Here is a 25563-nt window from a genome sequence, read left to right as displayed (position 1 = left end):
CAGTGACTCACGTCTGTAATCCCAGCACTTTGGGAGGCCGAGGCCGGAGGATCACTTGAGGTCAGGAGTTCCAGACCAGCCTGGCCCACATGGGGGAAACCCAGTCTCTACTAAAAATACAAAATTAGCCAGGCGTGGTGGCACGTGCCCCTAAGTCCCAGCTCCTAGGGAGGCTGAGGCAGGAGAATCGCTTGAACCTGGGAGGCAGAGGTTGCAGTGAGCCAAGATCGCACCATTGCACTCCAGCCTGGGCAACAGAGCAAAACTCTGTCTCAAAATTAAAACAAATTAAAATAAAATAAAATAAAATAAAATAGGAAGCCTTTCTACCTTTATAAATTGTGTGATTTTTAGGTTAACAACTGTCAATGACGGAATGTTCAGTACGTGGGACTTTCTTGTCTGTATGTGTGTGGTGGGTGGGGGGGTCGGGGCGGGGAACAGACTCAATATGAAACCGTTTTGGGGTCTGACGCTCGCCCACCAGCCTCCACCGAGCAGCCACACGTCCGCTATGCGACCAGAGCCACCTGCGCAGTTGTTAGCAGAAGGAAGAGTAACTTACTACTTTCGTCCCTGCGGATCTACGGGTGCCTCGAGCGTGGGGCGCGTTCCTGGGGCTGGAGGCGGCGCCCACGGGCAGCGCAGGGCCCGGCCCGGGGGTTCCCGGGGGCTCGAGCCCGCTGGACCTGGGGGCGGCGAGCGGGGCTGTGGGCCAGGCCCCGGGCTGCTCCCCGTCCTCCGCGGTCGGCTGGTCCCGCCCGGGCGCCTTGATCCGGCGCAGGCAGTCCTGCAGCATCCGCTGCGTGCTGGCCTCGCTGAGCCAGTACAGGAACAGCTCGTCCACCTTCATCTTCAGGACCGGCTGCAGCACTTTGCCGGGCGGCATGGCGGGGGCTGGGCCCGGGGCGCCCCCGGACGCCCGCGCCCCGCCCCGCCCCGGTGATGCGAGCACGGCCCGCTGAGGGGGCGCGGCGCAGAGAACAGGGCCCGCACCTCGGGAACTGCGCGGACTCGCGGGGCGCGGGGACCGAGGAGGCGGCGCGGTCCGGCCCGCGCTGCTCAGGGCAGCTTCAAAACGGGCGCGCCGGCCGCGCTCCCAAACAAGGGCGCCCGCGTTCACGTCACTGCGCCGCGTCATCGCGACGATGTCATCACGAGGCGACGCCGCCGCTAGCCACGCGCGCCCCGCGGCCCTCGGAGCTTTTGCAGGAGGCTTTGGTGGGGCCAAGCGGCTGCGGTGAGGACGAGGGAGGGGCTGTGGCGGCCGTAGCGCCCGAGCTCTTTCTGCGTTTAGGAGTTTTAGAGGCGTGGCCCATTGCGGCGTGGCAGTCTTAGAGCTGCCGAGATGCGAGCATGCGCAATGCGTGCCTGCCAGAGCGAGGGGAGGGTGGAACCTCCGCATGGAGCATGCGCCGTGCATACCGGTGGAGGAGCGGAGTTCAGGAGGCCGGTCGGGTGAGCATGCGCAGTGGCTGCCCGCGGGGCGCAAGCCGGAGGCTGGGAGGTGTGTGAGCGGGTGGGGCTGGGGGACGGGAGTGCGCCTGCGCAGTGGGAGGCACCGGGAACGAGCGAGCATGCGGGGTGCGCGCCCGCCGAGCTCGGGAGCGAGCGTGCGTCCTGCGGGAGCGCGCGAGGAAAAGACCAAACTTTTCAATAACAGCGGGCTACCTGGGACCCAAAGGGCCCCGTTTACTTTAGCTTTGCTTATCAAACAGTAGAGACAGGTTGGAGGAGTTGGACCACTTTAAACGTTGGTGTTCAGGGGTGAGCGTGAAGTGCGTTGAAAATTGCAAAAATCATCCGCGTCCAGGGAGGTGACATTAGTTAAATAACTTTACCCAATGGTTGTTTTTGTTTCTGCTTTTAACAGTATCCATAAAAACACTGCATTATCATCTGTCTGGCACACATGGACCTGTTTCCTTTACATCTTGCCCCGATTTTTATTCATTTTTTATCAAAATAGGGTTTCACCTGGTGTTGCACCCTATTAGAGAGTAATTTCAAGGTCTTTTATGAGCCAGGTTCTCCTACTTCTGAGCTGCATAAATCGAGCTAGACTCAATAAGTAACTATTGGCCGGGCGCGGTGGCTCACGTCTGTAATCCCAGCACTTTGGGAGGCTGAAGCGGGCAGATCACGAAGTCAGGAGTTCGAGACCAGCCTGGCCAGCATAGTGAAACCCCCATCTCTACTAAAAATACAAAAATTAGCCGGGCATGGTGGCGTGTGCCTGTAGTCCCAGCTACTCGGGAGGCTGAGGCGGGAGAATTGCTTGAACCCAGGAGGTGGAGGTTGCAGTGAGCTGAGATCACACCATTGCACTCCAGCCTGGGCGACAGAGCCAGACTTTGTCTCAAAAAAAAAAAAAAGTAACTCTTTTTTTACTTTTATTTTTTTTTTTTGAGTTGGAGTCTCGCTCTGTCGCCCAGGCTGGAGTGCGATGGCAAGATCTCAGCTCACTGTAACCTCCGCCTCCCGGGTTCAAGGGATCCTCCTGCCTCAGCCTCCCGAGTAGCTGGGATTACAGGCGCCCGCCACCACGCCTGGCTAATTTTTGTATTTTTGGTAGAGACAGGGTTTCACCGTATTAGCCAGGATGGTCTCGAACTCCTGACCTCAAGTGATCCACCCGCCTCGGCCTCCCAGAGTGCTGGGATTACAGGCATGAGCTACCATGCCCGGCCTAAATAACTCTTTTTGTTCGTTTGAGACAGGGTTTTGCTCCGTCACCCAGGCTGCGATCTTAGCTCAGTGCAGCCTTGATCTCCTGGCTCAAGCGATCCTCCCACCTCAGCCTTCCAAGCAGCTGGGACAACAGGCACGCGCCACCATGCCCGGCTAATTTTTAATTTTATTGTTTATAGAGACGAGGTCTTGCTGGTCTCACACTCCTGGCCTCAAGCAATCTTCCTGCCTTTGCCTCTGTCTCTGCCTCCCAAAGCGTTGGGATTACAGGTGTGAGCCACCGCACCCGGTTGAAATCACTCATAAATGATAGTTTTGTGTTGTGTACATAATGATTTGAATTTCAGTTTGTGTTTCGTGATTGGATATAAAAATCCGAGTGTACTTTGTCAGAAGAGCGCCATCACGCAGGAATTCTGTGAAGTTGTTTTTCCTAACTGGGAAGCAAACGTTTGTGTGTGTGTGCGATGCTGTGATTTCTGGAGGGAAGTGAATGTATTAATACAATTCTCTGTTTGAGTGTGTATCGGACACAGACGTCTTTTCAAGGAACAAACGTGCTTTTCATTCTGGGTGTTTCGATGAGCTGCGAGTCACTGTTGGAAGCATCACTGCGGTTTTGAGGGGAAAGGGTTTCCTTTGAATGCCTGCACAAGAGGCCTTTCTCTGCCAGGTTACTGGGGCACAGTGTGGTGAGGCCCAGGGCCAACAGGACAGAAATCAACTCAGGGCAGAAACAGAATGCGCCTTCAGTCTGTGCTGGGGCCCGGGGGCCCACTCCGTGCAGGCTTTGCTCTGGGAGAACAAAGAGGTGCTGTCGGGCCCCCAAGGCTGGCAGGGCCTGAGGTGTTGCAGAGTTTGCTGGGATGTGGCCAGCTGGCAGTTATCCAAGCTGCTCCACAGCCGGATGGACGCCCTGCCCGTTCGGGTCTGTCCGTCTTGCAGGGGTGGTGGGTGGCCACCAGAATTGTCCTGGGGAGAGAAAGGTGAGGGCAGGCCGGGAGATTGCAGTGGCTCATGCCTGTCATCCCAGCACTTTGAGAGGCCGAGACGGTGGATCACCTGAGGTCAGGAGTTCAAGACCAGCCTGGCCAACATGGTGAAACCCCGTCTCTACAAAAATACAAAAATTAGCCAGGCACGGTGGCTCACACCTGTCATCCCAGCACTTTGGGAGGCCGAGGCGGTGGATCACCTGAGGTCAGGAGTTCAAGACCAGCCTGGCCAACATGGTGAAACCCCGTCTCTACAAAAATACAAAAATTAGCCAGGCATGGTGGCTCACACCTGTCATCCCAACACTTTGGGAGGCCGAGGCAGGAGGATTGTTTAAGCCCAGGAGGTCAAGACCAGCCTGGGCAACATGGCGAGACTCCATCTCTAGAGAATATTTAAAAATTAGCTGGGCATCCTGGCGTGCGCCTGTGGGTCCCAGCTACTTGGGAGGCTGAGGTGGGAGGATCGTTTGAGCCTGGGAGGTTGAGGCTTCAGTGAGCCGACATCTCACCACCGCACTCCAGCCTAGGCAGGAATGAAAGACTCTGTCCCTAAAAACATTAAATTTTAAAAAGCAGCCAGACGTAGTGGCTCACACCTGTAATCCCAGCACTTTGGGAAGCTGAGGCGGGCGGATCACCTGAGGTCAGGAGTTCGAGACCAGCCTGGCCAACATGGTGAAACCCCGTCTCTACAAAAATACAAAAATTAGCCAGACGTGGTGGCTCACACCTGTCATCCCAGCACTTTGGGAAGCTGAGGCAGGCGGATCACCTGAGGTCAGGAGTTCGAGACCAGCCTGGCCAACATGGTGAAACCCCGTCTTTACAAAAATACAAAAATTAGCTGGGCATGATGGCGGGTGCCTATAATTCCAGCTACTTGGGAGACTGAGGCAGGAGACTCGCTTGAACCCAGGAGACAGACGTTGCAGTGAGCCGAGATCACAGCATTGCACTCCAGCCTGGACAGCAGAGCGAGACTCCCTCTCGAAAAAATAAATAAAAATAAAATAAAAAGCGAGAATGGGGAGGGAAGAGTAGCGAGGAAGATTCCGGAAGACTCTGCTCCTCTGTGGGATGTAGGTCCAGGAACAAAGAGCTGGGTCAGCGCTTCCCAGGGAGGTGAGGAAGGAGGGAGCCACAGCGGTTGTAGAGGGAGAGAAGCTCCTTCCTTCATCCACCTGAGCCCGGGTCTCCTGTGTGGCCACAGCCTCTGCAGCCTCTGCCCCACCTGCAGCTGCTCAGAAATGCAAACTCACCCACTGTATGACATGCTCTGGATCTCAGTCGGCCTTTGCACCGCAGACCTGGGTGGTTGATCGAACGCTAGAGCTCCAGACCTGGAGATGCCTCAGAGGAAGCACCTGGCAAGTAGGATCTCCCTGGTCCTGCGCCAACCCAAAGCTCCCAGCTAGGTGCGTGCAGTGAGAGGTCAAAGAGGGATCAAGTTTATATCTGCCGCTTGCATTCCGCACGATGACTTAAAACAAACAAAACAAACAAACAAACAAAAAACAAAAAACAAAACCCCAGCCGAGCACAGTGGCTCACATCTGTCATCCCAGCACTTTGGGAGGCCGACACGGGTGGATCACGAGGTCAAGAGATCGAAACCAGCCTGGCCAACGTGGTAAAACCCCGTCTCTACTAAAAATACAAATATTAGCTGGGCGTGGTGGCAGGCACCTGTAACCCCAGCAACTCGGGAGGCTGAGGCAGGAGAATCGCTTGAACCCGGGAGGTGGAGATTGCAGTGAACAGAGATCGTGCCCCTGCACTCCAGCCTGGCGACAGAGCGAGACTCTGTCTCAAAATGAATAAATAAATAGGAAAGTAGTGTGGGTCTGCATTCTGCAGGTTTTGGAAACACATTTCTGAGTGCATATTTCAGGTGAGGAGAGGTGGGGACTCCAGGCAGCGTGCACAGTTTAGACCCTAACTGTGGGCCGGGCGTGGTGGCTCACTCCTATAATCCCAGCACTTTGGGAGGCCGAGGTGGGCGGATCACAAGGTCAGGAGTTCGAGACCAGCCTGGCCAATATGGTGAAGCCCCATCTGTACTAAAAATCCAAAAATTAGCCAGATGTGGTGGCATGCACCTGTCATCCCAGCTACTCGGGAAGCTGAGGCAGGAGAATCGCTTGAACCCGGTGGAGGCGGAGGTTGCAGTGAGCCGAGATCGCGCTGCTGTACTCCAGCCTGGGTGACAGAGCGAGACTCCCTCCAAAAAAAAAAAAAAAAACCACCGTAACTGTGGCAGGAAGAGGCCAGGAACTCTCACAGATACCTCCTCCAAAACCGGCAAAGGAGAGGATGGAACATTTGCTGTAGAGGTTTTCCTGCCTCTTCATAACTCCTTGAGGCTGTGTCCTCATCCATCTTACAGAAACCAAAAACCCTTCACACATCGCCCCTTTTGTCCCGAGCAGCGCCCGCTGCCACCTGCTTGGCAAAATAAAACATAAGTGGAAAAATGCTCCCTTTTCCATTTTCATCTCTAATTGAATTCTCTCCTGACCTCTCGGTTCCCCACGGCTGTGTTTCAGGTTTTGATGATAAGGAAAAGAACTCTGTATTTGGATAATACAATTTTCAGCAACCTTCAACTCAATTTCCTCTCCCCGGAGACAGTGTATCTTATAGGATAGAATGAAATCCCTTATTCATAGGGAAAAAGTTCCAATTTAATCTGAATATTCAGCATGCCGCTGTGGCTGGGGTGATGGATGGCGTATGGAAATATCACGGTTCAAGCAATCAGATGTCGGAATGCACTCTGCTGCTGGAAGAAATAATGACGCCTATCCAATATTCTATAAGGCGCAGAAATGCACGTTGCATCGTGAGGACCCCGGCTTTCTCCTATTACCTTACTAATCACATCTCCATTTAAACACAGAACAAAAAAGGAAGCGTGGTCACAAATTAAGAATTAATGGAAGTGAGACTCTGCAATGGATTCGGGGCCGAGGGCCAAAGGCAGCCGCCACGTGCCGCTATTTACATGAAGTCACAGAGATGACGGGGATGAGCGGGGTCCCCTTGTCAGAAGCTGCTGGGCCAGATGAACCTGACAAGTATCTCCTAAGAAGGATTTAGAAAAGGGGAAGATGAAATCTTTGGAGGTAATGGAGAATTAGAAGCATATCATTACCTATAAATCCTGCGGCCCTGCACGCGGTGTTGACAGCCCTGAAGATGAGACTGGCTGAAAGGAAAAAGATTCTGAGCCTGGAACAAGCGGACCCAGATTCTAGGTGGCTAGGCTGTGTGGTTGCTTTTATCATTCTAGGAGACTTTCGGGAGGAAATGTTTGCAAAGAGCACGCAGATGGCATTTTCTTTTCTCTCTCTCTCTCTTTATTTTTTTTTTTGAGACGTAGTTTTTGCTCTTATCGCCCAGGCTGGAGCCGCCTCCCGGGTTCAAGCGATTCTCCTGCCTCAGCCTCCCAAGTAGCTGGGATTACAGGCACCTGCTACCACGCCCGGCTACCTTTTATATTTTTAGTAGAGACTGGGTTTTGCCGTGTTGGCCAGGCTGGTCTCGAACTCCTGACCTCAGGAGATCTGCCCGTCTCGGCCTCCGAAAAGTGCTGGGATTACAGATGTGAGTCACCGTGCCTGGCCAGCATTTTGTATCACCCCCTAACTGCATCTATTTTGGTGGTGTTCATGATAATAATAAATGTCATGCATATCTCTGATTGAACTTGGCCCGTTCTTGAGCTCGTTAGAAACAGGTTTTCCTATGTGCCATCTCTTATTTTTCTTGGTAATACTTGGAGCTGAGATTTCTTTTTCTCTCTCTTTCTTTCTATCTCTTTCTCTCTTCCTTCCTCTCTCTTTCTCTCTTCCTTCCTCTCTCTTTCTCTCTTCCTTCCTCTCTCTTTCTCTCTTCCTTCCTCTCTCTTTCTCTCTTCCTTCCGAGACAGGGTCTCACTCCGTTACCCAGGCTGGAGTGTGGTTGTACGATCATAGCTGCTGTCTTGACCTCCTAGGCTCAAGTGATCCTCCACCCTCAGCCTCCCGAGTAGCTGAGACTGCAGGCGTGTACCGCCATGCCCGCCTAATTTTTTTATTTTTTTCTAGAGATGGGGTCTGACTATGTTGCCCAGGCTGGTCTCAAACTCTTGGCCTCAAGCAATCCTCCTGCCTCGACCTCCCAAAGTGCTGGGATTACAGGCGTGAGCCACCGCGCCCGGCCAGAAGAAAGACTTTATGGAGAAGAATGTTGACATTGTGACAGCGAATTGTGTGCCTGCTGGCTGTCTGGGTTTCACCCACCCATCACAGCCCCACCCAGCCCCCACCAATCAGAACGTAAGCCGCCGAGGACAGGAAGGTTTCTCCTTGGTCTGTTTCTCTCACTACAGGGACCCCGGGAAATAGAATGGCACCTGTCACACAGTAGCTTTCAGACACACACATTCAGAGTCCAGAATGTTCACCATTACACCATGGAACTATCTTCACGGTAGCTTCCTAATACATGTTTGTTCCCTCGATAAATGAAACAAGGGCGTTGGGACTCCAGCCTGTCATCCCAGCACTTTGGGAAGTAGAGGTGGGTAGGTTCCTTGAGTTCAGGAGTTTGAGACCAGCCTGGACAACACAGCAAGATCCCGTCTCTGCAAAAAAAAAAAAAAAAAAAATACACTAGATTAGCCGGGCATGGTGGCACGTGCCTGTAGGCCCAGCTACAAGGAGATGGGAGGATCACTTTAAATGTTTCGAGTCACCAACTTGGAAACATTCTTTTTGTAGAATCTCCAAAGTGACGTTTCTGAGTCCATCGAGGCTTGTAAGGAAAAATAGAATATCCAATGATAAAAGCTAGAAACAAGCTATCTATGAAAATGCTTTGATGTGTGACTATGTGTGTGTGAGGGTACGTGTGAGTGCGTGTGTGATTGAGCACGTGGCTGTATGTGTGTGTGCATGTGTGTGAGGGTGTGTGTGAGTGCATGAACGTATGAGCACGTGGCTGTGAGGGTACATGTGAGTGCATGTGTGAGCATATGAGCACGTGGCTGTGTGTGTGTGTGTGAGGGTACGTGTGAGTGCATGTGTGATTGAGCACGTGGCTGTGTGTGTGCGCATGTGTGTGAGGGTACGTATGAGTGTGTGAGTGCATGAATGTATGAGCACGTGGCTGTGTGTGTGTATGTATGAGGGTATGTGTGAGTACTGTGTGAGCACGTGGTTGTGTGTGTGTGTGGGTATGTGTGAGTACTGTGTGCTTGAGCACGTGGCTGTGTGTACGTGTGTGTGTGTGAGGGTACGTGTGAGTGTGTGAGTGCATGAATGTATGAGCACGTGGCTGTGTGTGTGAGGGTACATGTGAGTGCGTGTGTGATCGTATGAGCACGTGGCTGTGTGTGAGGGTACGTGTGAGTGCGTGTGTGATTGAGCACGTGGCTGTGTGTGTGCGCATGTGTGTGAGGGTATGTATGAGTGTGTGAGTGCATGAATGAGCACGTGGCTGTGTGAGGGTACGTGTGAGTGCGTGTGTGATCGTATGAGCACGTGGCTGTGTGTGTGTGTATGAGGGTATGTGTGTGAGGGTACGTGTGAGTGCGTGAGTGTGAACGTATGAGTATGTGTGTGTGTGTGAGGGTATGTGTGTGTGATTCAGCATTTGGCTCTGTATGAGGGTATGTGTGAGTGAGTGTGATTGTATGAGCACGTGGCTGTGTGTGTGAGGGTATGTGTGAGTGAGTGTGTGACTGAGCATGTGGCTATTTGTGTGTGTGTGAGGGTATGTGTGTGCATGTGTGATCATATGAGCAGGTGGCTGTGTGTGTGAGGGTACATGTGAGTGTGTGTGATTGAGCTGAGTGCATGTATGATCCTATGAGCACATGGCTGTATGTGTGTGTGAGGGTACGTGTGAGTGTGTGAGCGTGTGACTGAGCACGTGGCTATTTGTGTGTGAGGGTACGTGTGAATGTGTGTGATTGTATGAGCTGAGTGCATGTATGATCTATGAGCACGTGGCTGTGTGTGTGTGAGGGTACATGTGACTGAGCCTGTGACTGAGCACGTGGTTCTGTGTGCGCGTGTGTGATCATATGAGCGGGTGGCTGTGTGTGTGAGGGTACATGTGAGTGTGTGTGATTGTATGAGCTGAGTGCATGTATGATCCTGTGAGCACGTGGCTGTGTCTCTGTGTGTGTGAGGGTACGTGTGAGTGCGTGAGCCTGTGACTGTATGAGCACGTGGTTCTGTGTGTGCGTGTGTGTCCTTGCAGCTGGCAGGGGGGTTGCCCAGGGAAGAACTGGGGGAAGCAGCTTTCTCCCCACTCAGAAGAGGGTCCGCGCAGGTGAGCGGCCACCCAGGCCGCGCAGGAGCTTGGCCTCCTGACTTGGAGTCCCTGGCAGGAACCTGATGCTGGAGTGAAGAGTATGCCTCGTTTAGGGGGGCACCCTGGTTCCCACTTCCCAGCTGAGGAAGCCCCTTGGAGAAAGTGGGGCTTTGTCCCCCACACGAGGTGGGGCTGAGATTCAGAGCCCACCCTGGGACCCACAGTCGGATCGCTGCTCTCCCTATGAGACCTCCTGAGCTCCCATTTTCCCTTCTCTGCCGCAGTTGCCACCTGCGTGCTGGGGCGGCAAAGCGTAAAGGCTGGCAGGTCCTTCCTGAACCCTGGAAGGTGGGAACCACAGCACGGTCATTGTCAGCGTAAAACCCCAGGGCTGTCAGGTGCTGTGTGCAAATTGAACAGCTTCATGACGGTGCAACCTGGACAGGCTCGGGGGGTCCCCAGCGTAGACATTTAACTTCCTCTTTGTCATTTTCCTAAAGGTTGGAAGTAGAAATCGTCCTAAATCATAGCCACGCGATTTCTCTCCGGAAAGGACAACGTTTGGGTAATGTAGGGTTCACGTCTGCAAACTCTGAACTTATTTTTTCTTTTTTTCTTTTCTTTTTTTTCTTTTCTTTTTTTTTTTTTTTTTTTTTGAGATGGAGTCTTGCGCTGTTGCCCAAGCTGGAGTGCAGTGGTACGATCTCAGGTCACCACAACCTCCGCCTCCCAGTTCAAGCGGTTCTCCTGCCTCAGCCTCCCGAGTAGCTGGGATTACAGGCACCTGCCATCATGCCCGGCTAATTATTATTATTATTATTTTTTGAGACGGCGTCTCTCTCTGTCTCCCAGGCTGGAATGCAGTGGCGTGATCTCGGCTCACCGCAACCTCCACCTCTCAGTTCAAGCGGTTCTCTTGCCTCAGCCTCCCGAGTAGCTGGGATTACAGGCGTGCACCATCATGCCTGGCTAATTTTTGTATTTTTAGTAGAGACGGGGGTTTCACCTTGTTGGCCAGGCTGGTCTCGAACTCCTGACCTCAGGTGATTCACCCACCTCAGCCTCCCAAAGTGCTGGGATTATAGGCATAAGCCACCGCACCCAGCCACCTCTGCACTTCTTTGTGTCCTTTCTTTCAAGGAAAGGACACAATGCTGGAATTATAGGAAAGGACACGATGTTGGAGTTATTAAATAAGTCCTCTTTGAGATAAACGGGAATGGTTCGTGTCTTGACAGTGAGCATTTGCAGTAGAAATCACGCACACTCAGCAGAGGGCTGCACAAGGCCAGCCGTGCTCCACCTGCCCCCCTCAAAAATCGGCCTCCGCACCTGCTGCGGCCATTTCATTACATCTCAAAACAACGTCAACTTATTTAATAAATAGAAGAATTTTTAAATCAAGTCCTGAGGCAGGATATATAAACTTTAGTATTGATTATGCGTCCCTAAAAGCGCTCTCAGTAAAGGGACTTTGCTTCCTTTTCCTCAAGTTCCTATGAAGTCGTTTAATCCGTCTAACTCTTATTTTATGTTGTTTTCCCCGTTTTTATTACTTTATATGACAGTATATCTTTGTAGCCACAAACTGAATAGCATAATTGTGTTTTTCTTTTTTCCCTGAGACAACAATGTGCTTTTTGTTCGAGGAGGTAATAACTCTTGACAAAATCTGTTTTAACATCGTACCGAAAAAAAAAAAAACCCACAAAACCCTTAACGGACATTTGTAGTCCCCGTTTGATCTAAAACACTGTGATATTGTTTGTGTGATCTGCTTTTAAAGTCACCAAAAGTGCTTTGTTGTAAATGCTCTGTGATAACATTTGCTTTGTTAACGTATTTTAAATGAAATATAGTTATAATTTCCCTCATGACATTTTCATTTAAATATATATAATTTAAATGTCATGAGGGAAATTATAATTTAATTTAAAAAACGATTTAAATTTATTTAATAAGTTTAAGTAATAAATAATATACAATAAATATATAATAATAAATAATCAAATTTGTTTAAATTTAAATTTATTTAAATTTATTTATTATTTATATATTCATTTAGATATGCATTTAAATTTATTTAAATTTATTATTATTTTTATTTTATTTCATTTTATTTATTTTATTTTATTTTATTTTAGAGACAGGGTCTCCTTCTGTTGCCCAGCTTGGAGCACACCTGTGTGATCTCGGCTCGCTGCAGACTCCACCTCCCGGGTTCAAGCGATCCTCCTGTCTCAGCCTCCCGAGTAGCTGGGATTACAGGCACCCGCCACCACGCCCGGCTACTTTTGTATTTTTAGTGGAGACGCGGTTTCACCATGTTGGCCAGGCTGGTCTCGAACTCCCGACCTCGAGTGATCCTCCCGCCTCGGCCTCCCAAAGTGCGGGGATGACAGGCGTGAGCCAACTCGCCCGGCCACACAGTTGCCTTTTTATGTGATGCGCATCATGTAGATGGAAGAGAAATCAAACGGCCCCATCTACCGGGGTGGGATTGCAGCCTGTTCCAATGTCTCATTTATTCCCTGGGTGCTGGGAGAGTCTCTGGGATGACAAGACTGATGGTTCCTGACCCAGGCCAGGGCAATGCATGACTTTTGACGCCTCGGAGAAGCTCTTCCTTCCTGGACTGTATTCTGACACAGAGTGCGTCTGACGCTTTACCCAGCGGCGCCCAGAGCGACCTTCATCGCGGCCACCGGCCAGCACCGTCTTCTGGATCTTCAGCGGCTTGAGGAACTTTCTGTCCGCTTCTGGGTTGACTGAATTTTTATCGTGAAAAGGCACTGCCTTTGCTCAAATGCTTTTCCTGCATTTCTGCAAATGGTCATGTGAGTTTGGCCCCTTAGCCATGAATACAGTGCGTCACATTCACTGGTTTTCCAGAAAAGAGCTGTATAGAGAGATAATTTACACAGCTGACAATGTATCCGTTTAAACTCTTCCAACCCGTGGCTTTCTGCATGCAGAGACTTGTGCCACCATCACCACAGTCTATTTTATTGCTTTATTTATATATATATATATTTTTTTGAGACAGGGTCTCGCTCCTGTAGCCTTGGACTCTCAGGCTCAAGGGATCCTCCCTCCTCAGCTCCCCAAGTAGCCGGGCAACGTGGCTTCTCCCGAGTAGCTGGAGGATGCTGTTTCTCTGGAGTAGCTGGGTGACGCCGTTTCTCCCGAGTACCTGGGTGACGCGGCTTCTCCAGAGTAGCTGGGTGACACTATTTCCCCAGAGTAGCTGGTGATGTCGTTTCTCCAGAGTAGCTGACTGACGCCATTTCTCCCGAGTAGCTGGTGACGCCGTTTCTCCCAAGTAGTTGGGTGACGCGGCTTCTCCTGAGTAGCTGGTGACGCCGTTTCTCCCGAGTAGCTGGGTGACACCGTTTCTCCTGAGTAGCTGGGTGACGCAGTTTCTCCCTAGTAGCTGGGTGACGTGGTTTCTCCCAAGTATCTGGGTGACGCTGTTTCTCCGGAGTACCTGGGTGATGCCATTTCTCCCGAGTAGCTGGGTGATGCTGTTTCTCCTGAGTAGCTGGGTGACGCGGTTTCTCCCGAGTACCTGGGTGACATGGTTTGGCTATGTCTCCTCCCAAGGTTTACCTTGAACGGTTATCATCCCCACATGTCAAGGGCAGGGCCAGGTGGAGAGAATTGAATCATAGGGTCAGTTTCCCCCAGACTGTTCTCGTGGTAGTGAATAGGTCTCATGAGATCTGATTTTTTTTTTTTTTTTTTTTGAGACAGAGTCTCGCTCTTGTCACCCAGGCTGGAGTGCAATGGCATGATCTCGGCTCACTGCAACCTCTGCCTCCCAAGTAGCTGGGATTACAGGCGCCCGCCACCACACCTGGCTAATTTTTTGTATTTTTAATAGAAACGAGGTTTCACCATGTTGGCCACGTTGATCTCAAACTCCTCACCTCAGGTGATCCACCCTCCTCAGCCTCCCAGATGTGACTTTGCTCCTTCTTCATCTTCCGCCATGATTGTGAGGCCTCCCCAGCCATGTGGAACTGTGAGTCCATTAAACCTCTTTCCTTTATAAATTACCCCATCTTGGTTATGCCTTTATTAGCAACCTGAGAACAGACTGGGACACTTGGACTATAGGTGCACAACACCATCCCCAGTTAAGTTTTTTTGTAGAGAGAGGTTCTCCCTATATGCCCAGGCTGGTTTTGAACTCCTGGCCTCAAGTGATCCTCCTGTCCCAGCCTCCCAAACTGCTGGGATTATGGGTATGAACCATGGTGTCCAGACATCAGAATACATTTTATTTTATTTTTGTTTTACTTTATTTTATTTTTTTTGAGGCAGAGTCTCACTCTGTCACCCAGGCTGGAGTGCGGTGGCACGATCTCGGCTCACTGCAACCTCCGCCTCCCGGTTCAAGCGATTCTCCTGCCTCAGCGTCCTGAGTAGCTGGGATGACAGTCACCTGCCACCACACCCAGCTAATTTTTGTATTTTTAGTAGAGACGGGGTTTCTCCATGTTGGCCAGGCTGGTCTTGAACTCCTGACCTCAGGTGATCCACCCGCCTCGGCTTCCCGAAGTGCTGGGATGACAGGCGTGAGTCACCGCGCGTGGCTGCCTTCGGACCTCTCGGTGGGAGGAACGTGTGGGTCCTATTCAAGCATCAGCTCTGTCTCCCACCTGCTCTCACCTCCGTGGGCATGCCTGGTTCTCGGCACCCGTGGCAGCCGGGCTGTTGAGCCTCGGCTGGGGTTTGCAGAGGTTTTCTGGGAAGAGCTACTCCAATTCAGGCGAGACTGGCAGATCTGGAGAATTCCACGGCCCCGGGGACCCAGGGCAGCTGTCGTGACTGTGGGGTGCAAGGACCTGGTGGCCAGGTGGATCCCAGGCATTGCGATGGGCTCCACGGTGAGCTGTGGAAAAGAGCCTGGGTCCTGGATTTTATATCTGGGAATCTGCTTGCCCACAACCACACTTGCCCACGGCTTTCCTTGTAGTGTTAAAAGCAGCTACTTTTAGGCCGGGCGCGGTGGCTCACGCCTGTCATCCCAGCACTTTGGGAGGCTGAGGCGGGCAGATCACCTGAGGTCAGGAGTTCGAGACCAGCCTGGCCAACGTGGCGAAACCCCGTCTCTACTAAAAATACAAAAATCACCTGGGCATGGTGGCATGCGCCTGTAATCCCAGCTACTCAGGAGGCTGAGGCAGGAGAATCACTTGAACCCGAAAGGCCGAGGTGGCAATGAGCTGAGATCACACCGTTTCACTCCATCCTGGGTGACAAAGACTGAAACTCTGACTCAAAAAAAAAAAAAAAAAAAAAAAGAATGTTGCTGATATCTGCCCCAAAGCAGCTTGCTTTAGTTATAGTGTTAAAAGCGGCTACTTTTGGGCCGGGCACGTTGGCTCACGCCTGTCATCCCAGCGCTTTGAGAGGCCGAGGTGGGCAGATCACCTGAGGTCAGGAGTTTGAGACCAGCCTGGCCAACATGGTGAAACCCTGTCTCTACTAAAAATACAAAAATCACCTGGTCACGGTGGCGGGCGCCTGTAATTCCAGCTACTTGGGAGGCTGAGGCAGGAGAATTGCTTGAACCCGGGAGGCGGAGGTTGCAGTGAGCCGAGATCGCACCACTGCACTCCAGCCTCGGTGACAGACTGAGACTGTGTCTAAATAAATAAATAAATAAATAAATAAATAAATAAATAAATAAATTGGGGCCGGGCGCGGTGGCTCACACCTGTCATCCCAGCACTTTGGGAGGCCCAGGCGGGTGGATCACGAGGTCAGGAGATCAAGACCATCCTGGCTAACATAGTGAAACCCCGTCTCTACTAAAAATACAAAAAAAATTAGCTGGGCGTGGTGGTGGGCGCCTGTAGTCCCAGCTACTCCGGAGGCTGAGGCAGGAGAATGGCGTGAACCCGGGAAGCGGAGCTTGCAGTGAGCCGAGATCGCACCACTGCACTCCAGCCTGGGCGACAGAGCGAGACTTTTCACCCTGATGAAAGCAGTCACCAATTTTCTCTAATTATTTTGCAATTAAGCATCCGAGCACCCCAGATAGCGTGGACTCCCACAGCTCTTAAACCAAATACCTGACTGTCTGAAATTAATTATAAAAATGGATCAAGGGGTGGTTTTCACGTGGTGGCTGATGAATGCTTTCCGAGTCTTGTTTTCCTGTTCGTTTACTGTGGTACGTAAGAGGTACAGAACATAAAATTCACCGTGTGGGCCATTTTTGTTTGTTAGTTTGTTTCTGAGACGGAGTCTCGCTATGTCGCCCAGGCTGGAGTGCAGTGGCGTGATCTCGGATCACTGCAACCTCCACCTCCTGGTTCAAGTGATTCTCCTGCCTCAGCCTTCTGAGTAGCTGGGATGACAGGCGCCCACCACCACGCCTGGCTAATTTTTTGTATTTTTAGTAGACACAGGGTTTCACCATGTTGGCCAGGCTGGTCTCGAACTCCTGACCTTGTGATCCGCCCGCCTCAGCCTCCCAAAGTCCTGGGATGACAGGCGTGAGCTACCATGCCCGGCCCGAGGCCTGGTTTTCACATGGTGGCTGATGAATGGTTTCTGAGTCTTGTTTTCCTGTTTGTTTACCGTGGTACATAACACGTACAGAACATAAAATTCACCGTGTGAGCCATTTTTGTTTGTTAGTTTGCTTTTGAGACGGAGTCTCGCTCTGTCACCCAGGCTGGAGTGCAGTGGTGTGATCTCGGCTCACTGCAACCTTTGCCTCCCGGGTTTACGCCATTCTCCTGCCTCAGCTTCCCGAGTAGCTGGGATGACAGGCGCCCGCCACCACACCCGGCTAATTTTTTGCATTTTTAGTGGAGACGGGATTTCGCTGTGTTAGCCCGGATGGTCTCGATCTCCTGACCTCGTGATCCGCCCGCCTCGGCCTCCCAAAGTTCTGGGATGACAGGCGTGAGCCACTGCGCCCGACCCGGTGTTTATTATTATTTTTTAATGCAAGAGAACATATTTAGATGAAAAATAGTTTATCCGAAAGATGCAGACATAGGCACATACGTTTCTAGGAGACATACATGGAAGGAAGTGTTCAGTTCTGTCCTTGTCCTCCTGAGCTTGTCCCCGGCATCAGCATCCTTCAGTGTCCTCCTTTTTCTCTTCCTTGTTTTGAGAGACAGGCTCTTGCTCTGTGGCCCAGGCTGGAGTGCAGTGGTACAGTCTCAGCTCACTGCAGCCTCCACCTCCTGGGCTCAGGTGTTCCTCCCTCTTCAGCCTCCTGAGGAGCTGGGACTACAGACATACAGCATCACACCTGGCCAATATTTAATTTTTTTTTTGTAGGGACAGGATCTTGGTCTGTGGCCGAGGCTGGAGTGCAGTGGTGCAATCTCAGCTCACTGCAGCCTCCACCTCCTGGGCTCAGGTGTTCCTCCCTCTTCAGCCTCCTGAGGAGCTGGGACTACAGACATACAGCATCACACCTGGCCAATATTTAATTTTTTTTGTAGGGACAGGCTCTTGCTCTGTGGCCCAGGCTGGAGTGCAGTGGTGCAATCTCAGCTCACTGCATCCTCAACCTCCCGGGCTCAGGTGATCCTCCCGCCTCAGCTTCCTCAGGAGCTGGGGCTACAGACAGGTGCCACCACTCCCAGCTAATTTTTAAATTTTTTTGTAGGGACAGACTCTTGCTCTATTGCCCATGGTGATCTTCAACACCTGGGCTTGATATATCTGCCCGCCCAAATCCCGCCTTTCATTTACACCGCCCCCACCCCCGCCCACCCCAGGGAAGGTCTTTATTCTTAAATCTGCCTTTCTGACCTCTCTTCCCAAATATGTGTATTTCTAACAGATCTCCGAGTCGAGATCACGCACACCGTTTTCTATAATCCAAGGATTTGGAGCCGCCGGAGGGGTGAGTAGGGGAGGCGGCCGTGACTGCTAGGTGGAGGTGGGCTCGTAAACGTCGTTTTACGGGCAGGTGGAAACCTTTATAAGCCCACAAATATTTCAAGCCTGTTCCTGCCCCTGGGTCCCTGGAGACTTCGCAGAGGAACTAACAGGGCCTGGTGAAAGGCCTTCATCACCAACCCACTAGGAACTGTTCACCGTGTGCCCGGGGCTGCGTCTGGCACAGAGGTGAACGCTGAAGCCATCCCCCCACCCCCGCGTTCACCCCCAGATCCCCAAGACGAGAGAGCGTTCCGTGAGGTCCAAATAAACGTCCCTCCTGGCACCTTCAAGGATGTGGTTTTTCTTTTCTTTTTTTTCGAGGCAGGGTCTTGGTCTGTTGCCCAGGCTGGGGTGCAGTGGCATGATCTTGGCTCACTGCAGCCTCCAATCCTTGGGCTCAAGCAATCCTCCTGCCTCAGCCTCCCAAGTACTGGGACCACAGGCATGCACCACCGTGCCAGCCTCATTTTGTATTTTCTGTAGAGATAGGGTCTCCCTATGTTGCCCACGCTGCTCTGAAACTCTGGGCTCCAGCGATCCTCCCATCTCGGCCTCCCAAAGTGCTGGGATTACAGGTGTGCACTACGGCTCCCAGCCCTGATGATGGGCTTGGAGAACAAGAGGGTGATAACGTCGCCAAATTCAAACTCACGTCCTCCTGCTTCTGAGCATGTTGAGAGCTGGTGGGCGGGGAGGTGGGTGTGGGGCTGCGGCTCTGGGCTCCCCAGGTGCCCACGCTGAGCTGTCCAGGAGGCTGACAGGGAGGACGTCCCTTCGGTATCCCCCTTTTGCCGCAGAAGAGCCCGTGTGGACCCCTGAGTCCCTGACCACCAGGCAGCCAAGGCCATCTTGGGGTCTCCGGATTGAGACCCCAAGAGAGGGTTCCTGGATCTCGTGCAAGAAAGAATTCACGGCAAGTTTGCAGTGCAAAATAAAAGCAAGTTTATTTAGAAAGTAAAATGGGGCCGGGCGCGGTGTTTCACGCCTGTCATCCCAGCACTTTGGGAGGCCAGGGCAGGTGGATCATGAGGTCAGGAGATTGAGACCAGCCTGGCCAGCACGGTGAAACCCCGTCTCTACTAAAAATACAAAAAATTAGCCGGACGTGGTGGTGGGCACCTGTAATCCCAGCTACTCGGGAGACTGAGGCAGGAGAATCACTTGAACCCGGGAGGTGGAGGTTGCAGTGAGCTGAGATCATGCCGCTGCACTCCAGCCTGGGCGACAGAGCGAGACTCTGTCTCAAAAAAAAAAAAAAGAAAGAATTGTCTATATGGGTACACGTGCTCTGCTACAAGGGTTTGTGATAAAGGATTAATTTTCTTAATTACTATACTTTGCAAGAATCAGTATTATTGTTATTATTTTTTGAGACGGAGTCTCGCTCTGTCACCCAGGCTGGAGTGCAATGGCGCGATCTCAGCTCACTGCAACCTCCACCTCCTGGGTTCAAGCCATTCTCCTGCCTCAGCCTCCTGGGTAGCTGGGACTACAGGCACCTGCCATCACGCCCGGCTAATCGTTGTACTTTTAATAGAGATGGGTTTTACCATATTGGCCAGGCTGGTCTCGAACCCCTGACTTCCTGATCCGCCCGCCTCGGCCTCCCAAAGTGCTGGGATTACAGGCGTGAGCCACTGCGCCCGGCCGAGAATTGGTATTATGTTTAGAGCAAAATTAGGAATACGCCTTTGTTGTCCAGATATTAGGATACCTGGACACTCCCAAGTCTGGGTCTGTTTAGTAAATACTTTTTTTTTTGAGATGGAGTTTCGCTCTTGTTGCCCAGGCTGGAGTGCAGTGGTGCGATCTCAGCTCACCTCAACCTCCTCCTCCCGGGTTCAAGGAATTCTCCTGCCTCAGCCTCCCGAGTAGCTGGGATGACAGGTGCCCACCACCACACCCGGCTAATTTTGTATTTTTTTAGTAGAGACGGGGTTTCTCCGTGTTGGTCAGGCTGGCCTCGAACTGCCAACCTCATGTGATCCACCCACCTCGGCCTCCGAAAGTGCTGGGATTACAGGCATGAGCCACCGTGCCAGTAAACATTATCAATTTCTTCCTTTTTTTTTTTCTGAGATGGAGTCTCACTCTGTCCCCAGGCTGGAGTGCAGTGGTGCAATCTCTGCTCACTGCAACCTCCACCTCCTGGGTTCAAGTCATTCTCCTGCATCAGCCTCCTGAGTAGCTGTGATTACAGGCACCCGCCACCACGCCCGGCTAATTTTTGTGTTTTTAGTAGAGATGGAGTTTCACCATGTTGGTCAGACTGGTCTCGAACTCCTCACCTCAAGCGATCCACCCGCCTCGGCCTCCCAAAGCGCTGGGATTCCAGGCGTGAGCCACCGCGCCCGGCGTAATTCGTTCCCTTAACCGTAAACGTCTCCAGGCGAGGAATGCTGAACTTTCTGAGAAGGCAGCCAGCAAGTTCCAGCCTCATTTTCCAGCCGTCAGTCAAGATGGAGTCACCGTGTTTCATTCGCCTCTGACAACGGGTCCTCCCGGACGCCACGTGGCTTGTTCTGAAGCCGGGCCGGAGACACCGTCTGGACCCCACAGTGCTCCCCAGGGCCGCCTCCAAAAGGATCCCACCCCAGGGAGCCGTGCAAACACCATAAATCCTGCTAATTGCCACGTTCCCGGCAGCCAGAATCCGTGGTCTCTCTATAGTGGGCTCACGGTCTCCAGCCAAGAGCTCAATCTTGCTTCTGGACAAATATTACCGAGAAATGTCTGCAAACCCCGGCTGCCCGGCTCCCACATCACAGGGGCTGCGTCTCAGAAAACAACTTGCTTCTGCCGATCCACCCCCCACCACTGCCTCCCCGGGCACCTCGCCACACAGGACGCTCTGGCTTCCCGTAAGAACACCCGTGTCTGTGACCTGCGGGTGGGGTCACCTCCCCGGCCTACATGCAAGGTGAGGCAGGGTGGCTCACCTGGGGCTCACCTGCCTGAGGGGGTCCTGCCCACGGCTCTGCAACAGAATAGAATAATCAGGGCGTTGTGTGGCAGTGCCTTCTCCCTGCCCCAGCCCGAGGCACTGTGCCCACCACAGGAGGGAGGGCACCTGTTCCCCTCCTATCTCAGCCACTCTGCCCACGTGTGTCCCCACAAAACGGGGTCCGTGCAGCCCTGGGGCCGGTCACCGTACCGCATCCTCCTGACAAAGCCAGAAAGAAACCGGCTCTTTGATTTTAACATAAAAAAAAAGGGCTGCCTTCTGCTTGCAAAAGAAATGCACACAGGCTGCTGGCAGAAAGTTCTGGAAGATGATAAAGGAAAAAAATAAATTAATTCGAGAAAACTTTGAGACACCTAACAGCACAAATACCCTCAGTCTTTAGAGAACAGCTGGGGATACACATTCTAGCTCATTTCCCCATGGAATTTTTATTTTTATTTTTTGAGATGAGTCTCTCTCTGTTGCCGAGGCTGGAGTGCAATGGTGTGATCTCAGCTCACTGCAACCTCCGTCTCCCGGGTTCAAGCGATTCTCCTGCCTCAGCCTCCCAATAGCTGAGATTACAGGCACCTGCCACCAAGCCCCGCTAATTTTTGTATATTTACTAGAGACGGGGTTTCACCGTGTTGGCCAGGCTGGTCTCAAGCTCCTGACCTCAGGTGATCCGCCCGCCTCAGCCTCCCAAAGTGCTGGGATTATGGGTGTGAGCCACCGCGCCCGGCCTCTCTGTTCTTTTTATAAGCCGCTATGACCGGCCCTGAGAAGAGAGACCACACTCACAGGTTTAATAAATTGGGAATCCCAATTTATTCACACAATGTGCTTCTCTAGATAGAATTTTGTCCACTTAAATTGTGGCACAGGCATTTCTCTTGCCAGGAAAACTCTTTGGAAACAGCCCTTCTTCTTTCCTTCCTTCCTTCCTTCCCTTCCCTCCCCTACCTCCCTTCCTTCCTTTCCTTCCTTCCTCCCTTCCTTCCCTTCCCTCCCTTCCTTCCCTCCCTCCCTTCCCTCCCTTCCTTCCTTTCCCTCCCTTCCCTCCCTTCCTTCCTTCCTTCTCTTCCTTCCTTTCCTTTGTTCCTTTCCTTCCTTCCCTTCCTTTCCTTCCTTCCCTCCCTTCCTTCCTTCTCTTCCTTTCCTTCCTTTCCTTCCTTCCTTTCCTTCCTTCCTTCTCTTCCTTCCTTCCCTTCCTTTCCTTCCTTCCTTCCCTCCCTTCCTTCTCTTCCTTCCTTTCCTTCCTTCCCTTCCTTCCCTCCCTTCCCTCCCTTCCTTCCTTCTCTTCCTTCCTTTCCTCCCTTCCTTCCCTCCCTTCCCTCCCTTCCTTCCTTCCTTCCCTTCTTTCCTTCTCTTCCTTCCTTTCCTTCCTTCCTTCTCTTCTTTCCTTCCCTCCCTTCCCTCCCCTGCCTCCCTTTCTTCCTTCCTTCCCTTTCTTTCCTTCCTTCCTTCCCTTTCTTTCCTTCCTTCCTTCTTTCTTTTTCCTTTTCCTTTTCTTTTTGAGATGTAGTCTCACTCTGTCAGCCAGGCTGGACTGCAGTGGCACGATCTCGGCTCACTGCAACCTCCACCTCCCAGGTTCAAGCGATTCTCCTGCCTCAGCCTCCTGAGTAGCTGGGACTACAGACGCCTGCCACCACACCTGGCTAATTTTTGTGTTTTTTTAGGTAGACATGAGGTTTCACCACATCGGCCAGGCTGGTCTCAAGCTCCTGACCTCAAGTGATCCGCCCGCCTCCACCTCCCAAAGTGCTGGGATGACAGGCGTGAGCCACCGCGCTTGTCCTGCTCTGTAAATTTTGTTTTGGGCCAGGCGTGGTGGCTCACACCTGCAATCCCAGCACTATGGGAGGCCGAGGCACAGGGGTCGCTGGAGGCCAGGAGTTTGAGTCCCCCAGCTTGGGTAACATAACGAGACCGTGTCTCTAAAAATGATAAAAGACAAATTAGTGGGCGTAGTGACACGGGTGCCTGTCGCCCCGGCTCCTGAAGAGGCTGAGGTGGGAGGATCGCTTTAGCCCAGGAGTTGGAGGCTGTGGCGAGCTGTGATCTCACCACCGCACTCCAGCCTGGGCGACAGAGCAAGATGCCATCTCAAAAATAATAAAAACAAGGCCGGGCGCGGTGGCTCACGCCTGTCATCCCAGCACTTTGGGGGGCCGAGGCTGGCGGATCGCTTGAGGTCAGGAGCTCGAGACCATCCTGGCTAACACGGTGAAACCCCATCTCTACTAAAAATACAAACTTAGCTGGGCATGGTGGTGCACGCCTGTCATCCCAGCCCTTTGGGAGGCCGAGGTGGGTGGATCATGAGGTCAGGAGCTCGAGACCAGCCTGACCAACATGGAGAAAGCCTGTCTCTACTAAAAATACAAACTTAGCTGGGCATGGTGGCTCACGCCTGTCATCCCAGCCGTTTGGGAGGCCGAGGTGGGTGGATCATGAGGTCAGGAGCTCGAGACCAGCCTGACCAACATGGAGAAACCCTGTCTCTACTAAAAATACAAAATTAGCTGGGTGTGGTGGTGGCAGGTGCCTGCAATCCCAGCTACTCGGGAGGCTGAGGCAGGAGAATCGCTTGAACCCGGGAGGCGGAGGTTGCAGTGAGCCGAGATCGCACCATTGCACTCCAGGCTGGGCAACAGAGCAAAAACTCTGTCTCAAAAATAATATAATAATAATAATAATAAAAACAACTGTTTTCATGCTGCAGACCCAGCACACAGGCCAGGACGTCAGGGTGTCGTGAGGGGCCGTCGGAGAACATCTAAGGGACGTCCCTGCATTCCTGGCTGGAGGTCCTGCACCAGCAGCCTCCGTGTGAGAAAACTTTCACTCTGCAAACTCTCAGAGCCCCCACCTGCTCCCGCCTCCCGTCTGTCCTGGTTCTTGGGACCCCAGAGCCTTCTCTGTCCAGACCTCCCAGGTCCTGACGGGAATCCGGATAAACTCGTTGGGGCGAAGGTGTTAACGGCAGGCCCCTGTCTAATGTATTTCGCCACCCAGATAAAATGAGTGTTTTCACAGCTGCCGTTAATTTCTTACCCTGAGGAAGAAAGGAAGGACTTTGAGGCACCTGCGGCCGGGTTGGGGTGCGGCAGGGGGATTTCTGGACGCGGACGGTGTGTGGGGAGTTCCTGGGGTCCCTAGAGCCACACCATGTAGGTGGCAGCCGGCTCCGTCCTGCAAAGCCCCGGCTTCGGTGAAAGATTTATCACCTGCTCAGCCTCGGAGACGGGGAAGAAAAACAGCCTGGAAGTGGTCCTGGCTGATGGACGGGCCCCTGGGGAGCTGTCCCCAAATGCGCGTCTTCTTTCTCCTTTCTGTCACAGCCTCCCGGCCCTGCCCTGGCTGAGTGGGGCTTTCAGTGAACGCTTGTTGAGTGTCCACGGAGCTGTGAATGCTGTTCCAGGTGCTGGGTACGTGGTGGGGTGTGTGAGGTTCCCTCCTCTCTACTGCAGAGATCAGCAGCGAGTAGACAAAGAAAATAGCATCTAACTGCTGCTTGTGATGAGTTTTTTTTTTTTTTTTTTTTTTTTTTGAGACAGAGTCTCGCTCTTGTTACCTAGGCTGGAGTGCAATGGCGTGTGATCTTGGCTCATGGCAACCTCTGCTTCCGGGTTCAAGGCATCCTCCTGCCTCAGTCTCCCGAGTAGCTGGGACTACAGGCACCTGCCACCACGCCTGGGTAATTTTGTATTTTTAGTAGAGACGGGGTTTCACTATCTTAGTTAGGCTGGTCTTGAACTCCCGACCTCATGATCCACCCGCCTCAGCCTCCCAAAGTGCTGGGATGACAGGCGTGAGCCACCATGTCTGGCCTTTTTTTTTTTTTTTTTTGAGATGGTCTTGCTCTCATTGCCCAGGCTGGAGTGCAATGGTGCAATCTTGGCTCACTGCAACTTCTGCTGCCGGGTTCAAGCGATCCTCCTGCCTCAGCCTCCCGAGTAGCTGGGATTACACGTGTGCACCACCACGCCCGGCTAATTTTGTATTTTTAGTAGAGACGGGGTTTCACTATCTTAGTTAGGCTGGTCTTGAACTCCTGACCTCATGATCTGCCCGCCTCAGCCTCCCAAAGTGCTGGGATGACAGGCATGAGCTACCGCACCTGGCCTATTTTTTTTTTTTTTTTGAGACAGAGTCTTGCTCTTACTGTCTAGGCTGGAGTGCAGTGGGCGAACTCGGCTCACTGCAACCTCTGCTCCCGGGTTGAAGCAATCCTCCTGCCTCAGCCTCCCGAGTAGCTGGGATTACAGGCATGTGCCACCACGCCTGGGTAATTTTGTATTTTTAGTAGAGACCGGGTTTCACTATCTTAGTCAGGCTGGTCTCGAGCTTCTGACCTCAGGTGATCCATCCGTCTCAGCCTCTTAAAGTGCTGGGATGACAGGCGTGAGCCAGCGCATCTGGCCTTGCCTTTTTTTTTTTTTTTTTGAGATGGAGTCTTGCTCTTATTGCCCAGGCTAGAGTGCAGTGGGTGAACTTGGCTCACTGCAACCTCTGCCTCCCGGGTTCAAGTGATCCTCCTGCCTCAGCCTCCGGAGTAGCTGGAATTACAGGCACCCGCCACCACGCCTGGCTAATTTTGTATTTTTAGTAGAGATGGGGTTTCACTATGTTAGTCAGGCTGGTCTCGAACTCCTGACCTCAGGTGATCCACCTGCCTCGGCCTCCCAAAGTGCTGGG

General features: G+C 52.3%; 2 protein-coding genes across 14 annotated transcripts in view; one reads left to right on the top strand and one right to left on the bottom strand.

Annotated features, from left to right (window-relative positions):
• The window catches only part of LOC115930163 (serine/threonine-protein phosphatase 2A regulatory subunit B'' subunit beta-like), a 58005-nt gene extending 56582 nt beyond the window's left edge, over window positions 1-1423 (bottom strand). For all 3 annotated transcript variants that reach the window (XM_055366515.1, XM_055366513.1, XM_055366514.2), the window contains exon 1: window positions 566-1423. In XM_055366515.1, coding sequence (XP_055222490.1) covers window positions 566-1423 — 858 coding nt within the window. The remainder of the gene's footprint in view (window positions 1-565) is intronic.
• LOC129527725 (uncharacterized) lies at window positions 1137-23900 on the top strand. Of its 11 annotated transcripts, none has more exons than XR_008672773.1 (6): window positions 1137-1240; window positions 12137-12829; window positions 13876-14016; window positions 17815-17877; window positions 20158-20835; window positions 23588-23900. XR_008672773.1 is itself a non-coding variant. In XM_055366550.2 (6 exons), the coding sequence occupies exons 3-6, from the start codon at window positions 13891-13893 to the stop codon at window positions 23887-23889; spliced, it is 963 nt and encodes a 320-aa protein (XP_055222525.1). In that variant the 5' UTR covers window positions 1137-1240; window positions 12137-12829; window positions 13876-13890; the 3' UTR covers window positions 23890-23900. The 11 variants fall into 11 exon arrangements, 6 of the variants coding, with proteins under 6 accessions (XP_055222525.1, XP_055222530.1, XP_055222528.1 ...); XR_008672775.2 differs by having other exon boundaries at window positions 20155-20835; XM_055366550.2 differs by having other exon boundaries at window positions 20305-20776.
• Window positions 23901-25563: the final 1663 nt, after the last annotated feature.

This window comes from Gorilla gorilla, chromosome 18, assembly GCF_029281585.2.
Source record: "Gorilla gorilla gorilla isolate KB3781 chromosome 18, NHGRI_mGorGor1-v2.1_pri, whole genome shotgun sequence".
Taxonomy (NCBI): Eukaryota; Metazoa; Chordata; class Mammalia; order Primates; family Hominidae; genus Gorilla; species Gorilla gorilla.
Note: the sequence above shows the minus strand (reverse complement) of the source record. Positions and strands in the feature narration are given on the sequence as shown.